At 36.2% G+C, this 11,876-nt stretch overlaps 1 protein-coding gene across 2 annotated transcripts; it reads left to right on the forward strand.

Moving 5' to 3' along the window:
• Nucleotides 1-626: 626 nt before the first annotated feature.
• LOC132311156 (GDSL esterase/lipase At4g10955) lies at nt 627-8,843 on the forward strand. 2 transcript variants are annotated; one of them, XM_059808919.1, is made up of 3 exons: nt 627-1,125; nt 5,960-6,944; nt 8,452-8,843. In XM_059808919.1, the coding sequence occupies exons 1-2, from the start codon at nt 980-982 to the stop codon at nt 6,936-6,938; spliced, it is 1,125 nt and encodes a 374-aa protein (XP_059664902.1). In that variant the 5' UTR covers nt 627-979; the 3' UTR covers nt 6,939-6,944; nt 8,452-8,843. The 2 variants fall into 2 exon arrangements, with proteins under 2 accessions (XP_059664902.1, XP_059664901.1); XM_059808918.1 differs by lacking the exon at nt 8,452-8,843 and having other exon boundaries at nt 628-1,125; nt 5,960-7,077.
• The last annotated feature ends 3,033 nt before the right edge of the window (nt 8,844-11,876 follow it).

Raw genomic sequence — 11,876 nt, forward strand, 5'->3', positions numbered from 1 at the left:
TTCTCTTCCCCAAAATTAATGTAGTTTTTAGCATTGTTTATTAAGATATTAATGCTGGTCAAGGCTCAAACTCAATAAGTATAATTTATTAACCAGGCCAACGAACTGATAGTGTTTGTTGGACAGGAAAAAAAAAAAAAAAAATCCAATTATTGAGATGAAAGTAAATATTGACAAAGGCGAAAGGCCTAAACAAAGCTGAAGCCCACAAAAGGAGGCCCAGTGACCCAGTCTAGATAACAATGGCTTCTGGACTCTACAATGGCAAAGCCCACTTGTAATTCAACACTAGCAGAGTGGCCCAGTGTAGATAACAATGGCCTGTGGACCCTACACTGGCAAAACACACCGCTCTACACGGTCAGTGGCCCAGTCTAGAAACAATGGGCTTAATCCCAACTTGCCATTGTTTGCTGTGCTAAGCTTGTTTGCCCCCATGGGCCCCTACCGGGTCCATATATTTTTGTGGACCCAACGATGCAAGTGTCCAGCTGTAATTCAAAATGGCAACGACCAGTCGTAATTAAAAAGGTCAACAGATCAAGAAGGCAAAACCGATAGAATGACAAAAATAACCTACAAAGTTATTGCCCCTCTTAAGGAAGGTCTCTTCTCTTTAATGGGTTAAGAGTACAAACTGAGGAGAGTGTACAGACTGAGGAGACCGACAACCTGAAGAAAATATGACCGTTGGAGAGTCCAACAAAAGGCAGGCGTTTTCAAAATCTTATCATTATTATTTTAATCCAACAAATTGAATTTCCCATCAATGCATCGAATCCGATACCATCGAACAGTCTTGACACTTAGATAAAGCGCAACCACATGATATATACCTCTCCTTTATTTCTCTCTCTATATACTCTCTCTCTCTCTCTCTCTAGAAGTTTCTCTCTCTCTACTGGGTTGAGTTGATTGTGGGTGATATGTCATTCTAAGAAATCAAACAGGAAGAAGAGCTTGTGGTGCGTCGACGTTGATGGCGAAGAGGAACGCAGAGGAGATGATTGCAGCAGAGGGGGTGGAGGTAGAGAGAGAAAGTGAGGCTCATCCGTACGCGTTTCATGTGTCTGGACCTCGCAATGTTCCTTCTCCTAATTGGAGAGATCTAATCAACTCTAGTTGGTCAGTACCCTATATCTCTTTCCATATTTATGTATATATAACTTTCCATATCATGTGAAATGAATGCACACAGCTCATACATATTACATGTTTCTATGAGTGGTACTTTGGGTATTAAACAAAATTGTGTTTGCGTTTTGCTACTTATTTCCATTTTTTTTCTTTTCCTGATGATGGAATGGTAGAGGATTGTTCCGATATGATGGATTCGCATTTTGCCCAATTTTTTTGCGTCACACATAATTACCCATTTGTCTCGTTGGAACCTTCTATTTGGATGGTGATTCAATTTGCCCTATTTTCCTAACGCTAACTATTGAAATTTGGGGGTTATCAAATTGTTCATCTTTGAACACTGATTGATTCAACAATCTTAGTCTTTCTGGATTTGTAGTGGAAATGGAGGGATGATTCTTTAAAAATAAATAATAAGAAAAATAGAAAATAAAAAGGAGGAAGGAAAACTCAGAATCTTTGAACACTGATTGATTCAACAACATTCTTAGTCTTCCTGGATCTGTAGTGGAAATGGAGGGATGATTCTTTATTAAAATAAAAAAATAAAAAAGAGGTAGGAAAACACAGAATTACTGAAAAAGTAAACTGAACAGTGAAAATGAAGTGCAACAACTGAATTACTGATTGAACTGGAAAAATTAGAAGGATAAAGGGTTATAGATACATGAAATTTAGAGCATTAAACTAGACTAGGGTCACAATGGAACATGTAGGAATACTGAAAGAGATGACTGGCCTTAGTGGTGTGGTTGTGGTTGTGGGTGGTGGTTTTGAGAAACTAGCTATCTGTCAGTTGACTCAGTTCGTTTCTTTCTGATTTTATCTAACTGATATTACTTATTTCTGTTTCTTTAATATATGCTTGGGCTGCCAAGATTAAGAAAACAAGTTTAAGTCTGAGAATAACAACTTTCTGCAAATAAATTATGAAAAAAAAAAAAAAAAAAACTTTCTGCAAATAATTTCAAAAGTTAGCTTTCTATCCATCCACTCCACCCTACAAACACTGGTGAATGGCCTTAATGGCCGTGTTCTAACCATTTGGAACTGAGAATTCAAATTTTCTTCTATTTCTTTTGGGATTATTTGGTGCTTATTTTTCTATTTCTTACATGGGGATTAGATGCAGATCTGTAAATACTCATTTTTTTTTAGTGGGAAATGTGTGTCTTGTTTGTCCCTCTTGTTTCCTTTAGCCTTAGAAAGTATCACTAATGGTAGTGGTAAGTTGTGAGTCAAGGACTCATGAATTTACGCATTTTGTTATAAACTTGTGGTGGTAGAGAACATGTAGTCATAAGCACACATTAGAGGATGTTGTTAGGTAAAATAGGGATTGATATCTTCTTCATAAGCACACATTAGAGGATGTTGTTAGGTAAAATAGGGATTGATATCTTCTTCAGTATGAAATTTCCAGAAACCATATAGAAGATCAAGACCATTACAAGTTCTTCAGTGATGCGTATGGCGATTGTGAGGACTGCTTGTCCAACCCTTTTGGCAAAACTTTTGATTGCCACATTAAATGATTCCACAAATTATTAGCAAGACGATATCGAACTGTAGGTCAAGGGTAACAACAAAATCTCATGCAATTTTGTGGCAACTTATGAAACTTATAAATAGGAAAGAAAATTTGATACATTTATATGGATCCAACTAGTGTCACTGAGTCTCTGACTATAATGCAAAAGAACTACTCTTATGGAATAAGGGGATCTAATCAGATCTCCTACACTTTATGTAGCACATTTGTCTAGAAGAACAGTTTTGAAATGTATGCATTATTCCTGGGACTAAATTGATTCCTCGGTTTAGCAAAACAAAGAAAGAAGGACAGGAATTACCATTCATGTCAACGAAGGTTGCATTATTTTGTGCAAGGCAACCATGTTCTAGTGGGAGGGCCTAGATTAAAGGTGACAAATATTGTGTAGATGTATTTAAGTGATAACAATATTGTAAAGGGGGTAATCAATTGATTTCTGGTATGTTATGATAATGATTAAAATAGTTGTTTTGCTTTGATTTCAAATTATTCCCTCTATATTGGAAAAAAAAAAATAGAAGGACCAAAATTTCTTGTACTCTTTCTTAGATATTCAATTGGTAACTTATTAGATGGTGAAAGTAATACAGAAATCTTTGTGTTCTTTTCGTGGTTCATTTCTTTACTTATATTTTCTCAATTACCCTTTTATTATTGAATTGAATTTATTTTCAAAGTGGTACAAGGCATTCTTGACATATTTTTTTAGCTAATTATCTATTTGGTTTCTGAGATTGTTGAGGATAGTTATAAATCTGGGACTTGTTAAAGGATCAAACAGGTACAAAAAAGTGAGCATTTTCGTTATTTAGGTTCAATTATTTAGAATGAAGGGGAAATTGGAGATGAAGTTAATCATAGAATTGAAGCTAATTGTGATAAATGGAGGAGTGCATCAAGCATATTGTGTGATCGTTGTATCCAAGGTAAGATTGAAAGGGAAGTTCTATAAAACAGTTATTTGACCGGCCATTCTTTTTGGGAAAGATTGTTGGCCAGCTAAGAAACTGTATGTATATTCATGAAGTGAGTGTGGCAGAAATATTAATGTGAGATGGATGTGTGTGGCAAGACAAGAATGGATAGAATTAAAATTGAACACATTCATGAGATGGTTTAAGGGTCCGTTTACTAACGCTTTCACTTTCTTACTTATACTTTCTTCAAAAGTAAAATCATAATAATTTTACTTTTGTTGAGATGAAATAGAAAGTAAAATGATGTTTAATAAGAAGATTTTATTTTTAATATTTTGAAAGTGAAAAACAGAAAGTAAGTTTAACAATTTTAATTTTAATTTTGCTTTCCTCTTATCTTTCTCTCTCTAATTTTTTTTTATCTCTCTCTGTAAGATATATATATATATATATATATATTTTATCTGGGTTTGATTTCGTCGACAAGCGATACGGGAACAAGCCCTCTTTCTTCTTTCCTTTGAGGTTTTGAAGCAGCAGGTCCGGGAAACCTTTAGCGAATTCCCCGGCAGGCAATTGCAGGTGAGAACAAAGCCGGCAACCACATCCTCTCAAAATGGGTCCTTTACTTTTTGAGAAGACCATCAGTCATAACAAAGATTGACACCTCACTCACAATTGAAACTGGCTGTCTTATGTCAATCAGTGAAGAAAAAGCTTCTTATTCCTTTCTTTTCTTGCAATGTTCGGATCCTAGAGCAGATGCACAAATGGTCATTTCCACCGCTCAATCGGTTAGCTGGAGTTGGTTTTTGGATTGTGATACTCAACTTGTGCTCATAACTAAACTCTTCTCTGAAATGGGCATAAAGATTAGGGCAAAACCACGTTCCGGACACACTTGCACCGACTAGTGTCACGCCGGCAACTCACCAATTTCCGAGCCCCATGGCCTCCACCACCACTCCCAAACATCCCCTTTGCATAGTTTCTTATTGAAGATCGGCCAAACGAAGCATTGGAAGAACACCCACAAGCAATCAATCCAACCCAGTTCGACCAAATTCAAGATTGTGGCATGTCATTGACATCATCCTCAGCAATCTCCAGACACAGAAAACACCAAAATCTTGAGTCTAACTGAAAACCCACCTCAGAAACTTGCTCAATTTGCCATAGAAATAGAGATGATGAAGTGCATCAGCCTCGTCGATCTCTCTCTATATATTGTTTGCCTATGCCGGAATCCATGGAAACCACAAACTCTCTCCCTCTCCGATGCTGGAATCCACGGACAAACGGACTGGGAATAGAACTTTGGGGTATGAATTGCTTGTGGATGCGAATTTGGGTCTCCCTCTCCGATGCCCAATTGCCGGATTCCTTGCACGCATCGTCACAGCATCGTTGCCGTTCGGTCTGCCGGTAAGCTCAGTCCGGCCTCACTTGGAGTCACTATTTGCCGCCCCTGTTCATATACTTTCAGCCAAATTGGTTTGGCTGAAGGTTAAACCAGTAACGAGAGAACAAATCTGAGTGCTACAGTAAAAGGAAGCAAAAGGAAATAATTCCTTCCAACAGTAGAGAAAATAGAAAAAGTAAGGATTTTTCACTTTCTCTTCTCTTCACAAAATTAGAAAGTACTTCCTTAAAGTTGAAAAGTGAAAATATTTTACTAAACATGATTTTTACTTTTGATTCTTATTTTAGGAATTGAAAGCAGAAATCAGGAATTAATTCCTGTTACTAAACAGGCCCTAAGCGAATAAAGTGGAGATAAAATCGATTAAGATGATTTGGACCTTTAAGTGCTCCAGTTAGGAAGAGTGGCATGGTACACATTGAGGGTAATGCGAGGGAAAGAGGAAGACCAAGTTCATGTGGTAGAATTAGGAAGGAATGATATCATAATATGCGTGGTTTGACTGAACAAATGATCTTAGATAGAGCGGAATGGAAAAATAGGATTCATGTGGCTGATCTCCAATTGGGAAAAGGGTTTTGTTAAGTTGAGTAGATTTCAACAAGCAGTAAGACCCAGAAGATCATAATCATTATTTCTTCTGATATAGACAGTTCTGTTCTATTTCTACCAATCAACATAGCCGTCTAATGTACCTATAAAATATATGTCTCTTTGTATGTGTCTGTGCATACATACATACATATATATATATAGTGGGAGAGAGAGAATTCTCTTCTTCAAAGACAATTTTCTTTCCTCTTTCTTTTTTTTTTTCTTTTCATGTACAAACAGTTTTACATGTATTCGAAGAATTTCATTTCCTTCTTCTGTAAATTGTGGAAGTTTTGACCAGTGATGTTATTTCATGAATTCAATTGGCAGGAAGGATGCAAATTATAAAAGGACGGTAATTGCCTGCTTCATACAAGCAGTTTACTTGCTTGAACTTGATAGACAAGAAATCAGGACAGAAGAAAATGCTCTTGCTCCAAAATGGTGGATACCTTTCAAGTACAAGCTGACCCGAACCTTAGTTGATGAGAGAGATGGATCCATTTTTGGGGCAATACTGGAATGGGATCGATATGCAGCTCTGGCTGACTTTATACTAATTCGACCCAGTGGTGCACCAAGAGCGGTTTTGGCACTTAGGGGAACAGTACTTAAAAGCCAAACGATCAGAAGAGATATAGAGGATGATCTCCGTTTTCTAGCTTGGGAAAGCTTAAAAGGCTCTGTCAGATTTAGTGGAGCCTTGGAGGCATTAAAATCAATTGCTGATAGCTATGGAAGCAGTAATGTGTGCATTGCAGGCCATTCATTAGGGGCTGGCTTTGCTCTTCAAGTGGGAAAAGTACTAGCTAAACAAGGAATATTTGTGGAGACCCATTTGTTTAATCCACCTTCTGTTTCGTTGGCTATGAGTTTAAGAAACATAGGAGAAAAGGCTGGGTTTGTTTGGAAGAGGTTTAAATCAATGCTTCCTTCAAGTGGTGAAACTCAGGCCAGCAGTGATGAGGGAGCAAAAACTTATGGTGTAGGAGGACTCAAGAATTGGGTACCTCATTTGTATGTGAACAACAGCGACTATATTTGTTGCTATTATACAGATCCACCTGCTGCAGAAGAAAACCATGCTGAGAAGGAGAATGTGGGTCCAACAAATGGGCAAGTCTCTGCAAAGCTTTTTGTGTTGTCAAAGGGAAAACAGAAGTTTCTTGAGGCACATGGGTTAGAACAGTGGTGGTCTGATGACTTGGAACTCCAACTGGCTCTTCAAAACAGCAAGCTCATAAGTAGGCAGCTGAAATCCTTGTATAGCCTTCCAGCTCCACAACAAGTGCTATGCAAACCTCAATAATACAAGGTGGCTGCTTCATTGTTTGCTAAATAACTCATTTTCAATCTGGGTTTCACATTATTGCCAACTTGTTTCACCATGGGTGTTTGTATGAATTGTTTGCTTTACTATATATATATGCATTCGTTCTCTTGGGCAATGTATCTTCTCAAACCAGAAAGTCTGTTATATCACCTGGTTTCCTGGAACTTTCTTCGCTATTTATGCGGCATATTGCCCTAGAATACAAAAGGAATTCTTCCGAGCTAAGCTTAACTTCCATTTCACCTGTTACTTTATGTTGGTAGTAATAAACCAACTAACCTTAGACATTTGAAATACATCTACACTGCTTTCCACATCGTGTAGTTTGGAAGTAGTTGTTTCTCTAGACATTTTATACTAGGTTTATTCACGATTATGGCATTGTGTACTGGTTAGGGTTATGGTTAATTCCTCAACTCTCAGTGGATCAAGGATCCACCCTCCACAACTCTGAATTGAATCTCTACATCGAGAATGTTAATGACGGGTCCTACCTCATCAGGATAGATCACTCCCTGTGTTGGTGAGCTAAATTGGTTGTCTTTTTTTTTTTTTTTGATAAGTAAAAAATTTGGACCATGAGCTAAATTGGTTGTCTTAAAAAAGAATGCGCGGAAGGATTTAGTTAAGCACACTAAAAGGCAGTAATCACTGAATTGAAGAATTAAGGGGCCAAAAATTTAAAATTGAAATGCACAATAGCACAACGTTCATAATATCTAAGTGAAGAGATACAGTACTCTTGGGAAATATGTATCAAATTCCTAGTTTCTATTCTGATAATTGTAATTCATGTCTAACAATTGATAAGAACTCTGTAAATTGATACTCATTACCAAATGAGCTACAACAACATTGTCAAGTCCTGAACCACCATTATAGAACAAAAAAATAACTTGGATTAATTCTCAGTTCACAGCTATCCTTTGAGTTTTTAGCCTGGACCCTTTGTCCTCAAAACTTCTGTTTGCCAAAAAGAAAATCAAGATCATTTCTGACTAATAGCTAATTTTTTTAGGGACACCCAAAATCGTTGCTGATCTAGTGTTACCATATGATGATAGAGCGAGGATTCGATCTGCAAAATAACGTTCCTTTTTTTTTTTTTTTATTCAAAAGGTAAAGAAAACAACATTCAATGTCTTTAGTAAGTAGTAAGTAGGATATTTCTTGCTGGATTTCTGTTTGCACTTTGTGTTCTAAATGATCTCATTGCTTCATATAACAGTGGTCCCGAGCATATAACTATAACCCTAAACACTGAATATAATTTATTTATCACAATGCTCTAAGCATACCAAATGACTTTCTTTATTTCCATTGTCGAAACAATGCCAAAAGCATGCGATTGCAATTCGTAAAATTCTGGATTACGTTTTGATTTCTTGGTTTCTGAAGTGTCCACACTTTTGACACAAATTCCCACTTTCATCAAGACCTCTAAGCCAAATGAATGTAATTGAACTGACCTTGTGCAAGTCTGCTTCAGCTTATTGGTCCACAAGCATTGATATTCAAGTACCTCCACCTAAAACATCCAAACGTCCCAAGAGGGCCAAGAGACCTCACTGCGTGCCACAGCTGGAGAATTTTATGTTTTTCTTATGATCATGGAGTGCATTGATGTCTGGAGGATCTGATTGCCAAGTCAAGGATGTAGATAGCGAGGTTAGAGGAGTCTTAGAGGAGGATGAAGCCTGAAGGTGAAGAAGATGAGGGTCGTGATGGTGGAGATTAGATTTTAGTTTTTGAGTGTTTCTGTTTCTTTCTTTTCACTATTTTTAGTCTATGAATGTTTTTCCCATGCTTAAGCTTTAGAGGTTTCAATGTAAAGGACTATTCCTTAGCGTCGTTTGTTTCTTTTCATGAATGGTTCTTATATATACATATATTGATAAGTAAAAATATGTATATTTTCTTGAAATTATATGGAAGCATGTTTTATAATTTTGTCTGTCTCTATTCATTTTTTCATGCTTTCATTGTTTAATCCTTCCCTTATTGCATCAATTGCTTGTCAATTGCTTTAATTGTCAATTCGTGACAAAAAGGGGTATAAAATCGGAGAAGACTAGAAAAAATTAGGTTACATTAATGATTTGATGTATGGTCTTGTCACGAAATTACCATAGGGGAATTAGGACGCTCATGTGTATGCAGGGTTTTGTAGGGAAAACCTCTAGTTGTGTTGTGGCCACACTATGGCCTTCTTCAACCTTTCACAAGTTCAAAAAGTTGATCACGATTCAAAGAATAGAAGAAGCCATGACCCTATTCACACCCTTGGGACCGAGTAAAAGAGTGTTAGAAGAATGACCCATAGAAGTGTTTCGGAAACTTCATTTATGTTTAAAGTGTTTTACGAAGTATTTCACAATTTGCAAAAGACTGATGGATAAGTTAACTGCATCAGTACATGCAACTTTCAAGCGTCAATACAACTTCCGGACTAGAGACTAATGCATTGGTAGTACACATTCATATAAGCATTGGTAGACATTTTGACATGTTTTAAATAATTTCATTTTATCTGTATTAAAAAGTTTTGAAATTGTTGTAGGCGACATGCTTACTTTAAGGTTGTTCAAGTCGATTCTAATTACTTTACAACTATCTTATTCAATCTGTTTGCCTTTTGGTTATTAGTTTCTTTTACAATTTGTTTGCCTTTTGGTTGTTAGTCCCTTCTAAATAATTTCTTTTACACCAATTTTATTAGCTTACACATGAGTTATTATAAGTCTCTTTCTTTGGTTTCTAAACATATTCTTCCCGTATAGCAACTAAATTGTACTGAATTTCGGAATCTGGGTATGAACAGTGGCAATAATATGTAAATTAAGCAATTATTATGCATCAAAACGATGACTGATTATATTTTGCTTTGGATCCTTGGGTCCATAGGATCCTTTTCTTTGGCTTCAGCCTATTTCTAATACATTTTACTTGTCTAAGAAAGAAAAAAATTTAAGAAAAAAAAAAATTGCTTTGAGTTTTAGGAACCTGGGTATGAACAGGGAAAAGTGGGAATAATATGTAAATTAAGCAAAAACTATGCATAAAGAATAAGGACTGATTGAAGTATACATGATCTGGGATATGTAGTTGTCATACATAATTATCTAGATGAATATTTTACTTGTCTAAAATAAATTTAAAAAATAAAATATTGCTTTGAGTTTAGGAACTTCGGTATGGACAGTGAATAGTGGAAATAATATGTAAATTAAGCGAAAACTATGCATACAAAATAATGACTGATTGTGAAGTATACATGATCTGGGATATGTAGTTGTCATACATAATCATCTAGATGAATCAGTAGTATATACCTCTAGCGAAGTGGTTTCCCCATGGCATTACCCAATAAATTTGAATACATGCATATCTTAGACGTTGTTACACAATATGGTGATAAACATGGATATGTATACACACACAGACTATATATGTATATAATGAAATACAATTTGGAATTGGTGATGGACATGGGTGGAAACATAATTTACAATATGTATAAATACACAGATATATACATATATATATATATATACACAGAGTATGTATACAATGAATACAATTACTGCTTAATCTATAAGGGTATCTAAACCAGGGTATGAACAGTAACAATAATATGGGGAAAACCATGCACATATATAAAGGCTCTTCTTCAGAGTTCTGACTGATGATCATAGGATATATATATATATATATATATGAGATCATACGAACCCAGATAAGTCATAGTCGTAGTCACACACAGAGATCTCCGGCTGATTATGAAAGGGTAGAGCATAACCGTTATGGTAAGGAAACGGCTCGAATTCTAAGAGCCATGACTCTAAATCCCTATACACTGAAAAATCCATCTGATAGTTTGCCAGAGAAGTTGTGGATATGCTTAGCTCCGGTGAAGAACTCTCTAACATGGTGAAAGGCGGTGTTGCTGCCATGCTCGGTTCAGATGAATCGAAGGACAATTCTAGTTGATCATGATATTCTTCAACATGTTCGATCTCAATAACGTGGTCGTCGACAGGGAGTAGTACTGGTTGTTGTGGTGCAGTACTGGTAGTTGGAGGAGGCGGGGATGATGGGATTGGAGTTCCATTGCCGGTAAGCTCTTGAACAAGGGTTTTGAAGCTTGAACAGTCAGTGATGTAAACTTTGGGTCTCAAAACCTTTGTCAAAGAATTGAGTTGCTTCTTCTCAATATTCTTAGATATTTTCAGTGATGAGGATTGACTAAGTAGTCTCTTCCCCATGTTTTTTCAGTATTTGGACCTTGATATCAACTACTACAGTGCTTTCTCTTGCTGTATAGCGGAGGATCCTAAGAGCTATATATATATATATATATCAAAATGAGAGCTATATATATATACATATGAATATGAGAGCTGGGTAGCTAGGTTTATGGAGTTTGATGAAATGGTGGTGTTGAGGATAGATGAATTAGTGTGGAAACACAACAAGTCACGGGACAATAAGATGCTGAAAATGATGTACATTCTATACTAAGGTATGCAAATAATAGTCCTTACCTACCAACTAAATCAATTTTCTCCATCTATCTTTCTCTCTCTCTCTCTCCTGGTCACTGTAGTGTGTGAGGCCATCACAGAAATGCCAATATTTGGAAGTATGTGGATATATTGAAAGATATTTTAAAATTTTTGTTTGGTAGTTAAAAGATACGTTTTGGTCAATTTATGAGGATAAATCCAGGGATAATTATTTCAAATAATATGATATCTTCTGATGTAAGGCAGAATAACAGTGAGGGCACGCAGCCAACTATTCAGAGAGAGAGAGAGAGAGATTAAAAAATAAAAGATGTTATAATGAGGGTGCCTTCATATGCATGAAGTGAGGTCTAAGATATATATATATATATATATATTATGGGGTAGT

This window comes from Cornus florida, unplaced genomic scaffold (assembly GCF_030987335.1).
Source record: "Cornus florida cultivar Cherokee Brave unplaced genomic scaffold, ASM3098733v1 CherokeeBrave_3.0.0_Hap2_Chr06, whole genome shotgun sequence".
Classification (NCBI taxonomy): Eukaryota; Viridiplantae; Streptophyta; class Magnoliopsida; order Cornales; family Cornaceae; genus Cornus; species Cornus florida.

Coding starts and splice junctions, on each gene's coding strand:
- LOC132311156 (XM_059808919.1), top strand. CDS start 980: ATGGCGAAGAGGAACGCAGAGGAGATGATTGCAGCAGAGGGGGTGGAG. Junction 1,126..5,959: donor GATCTAATCAACTCTAGTTG/GTCAGTACCCTA, acceptor TTCAATTGGCAG/GAAGGATGCAAATTATAAAA.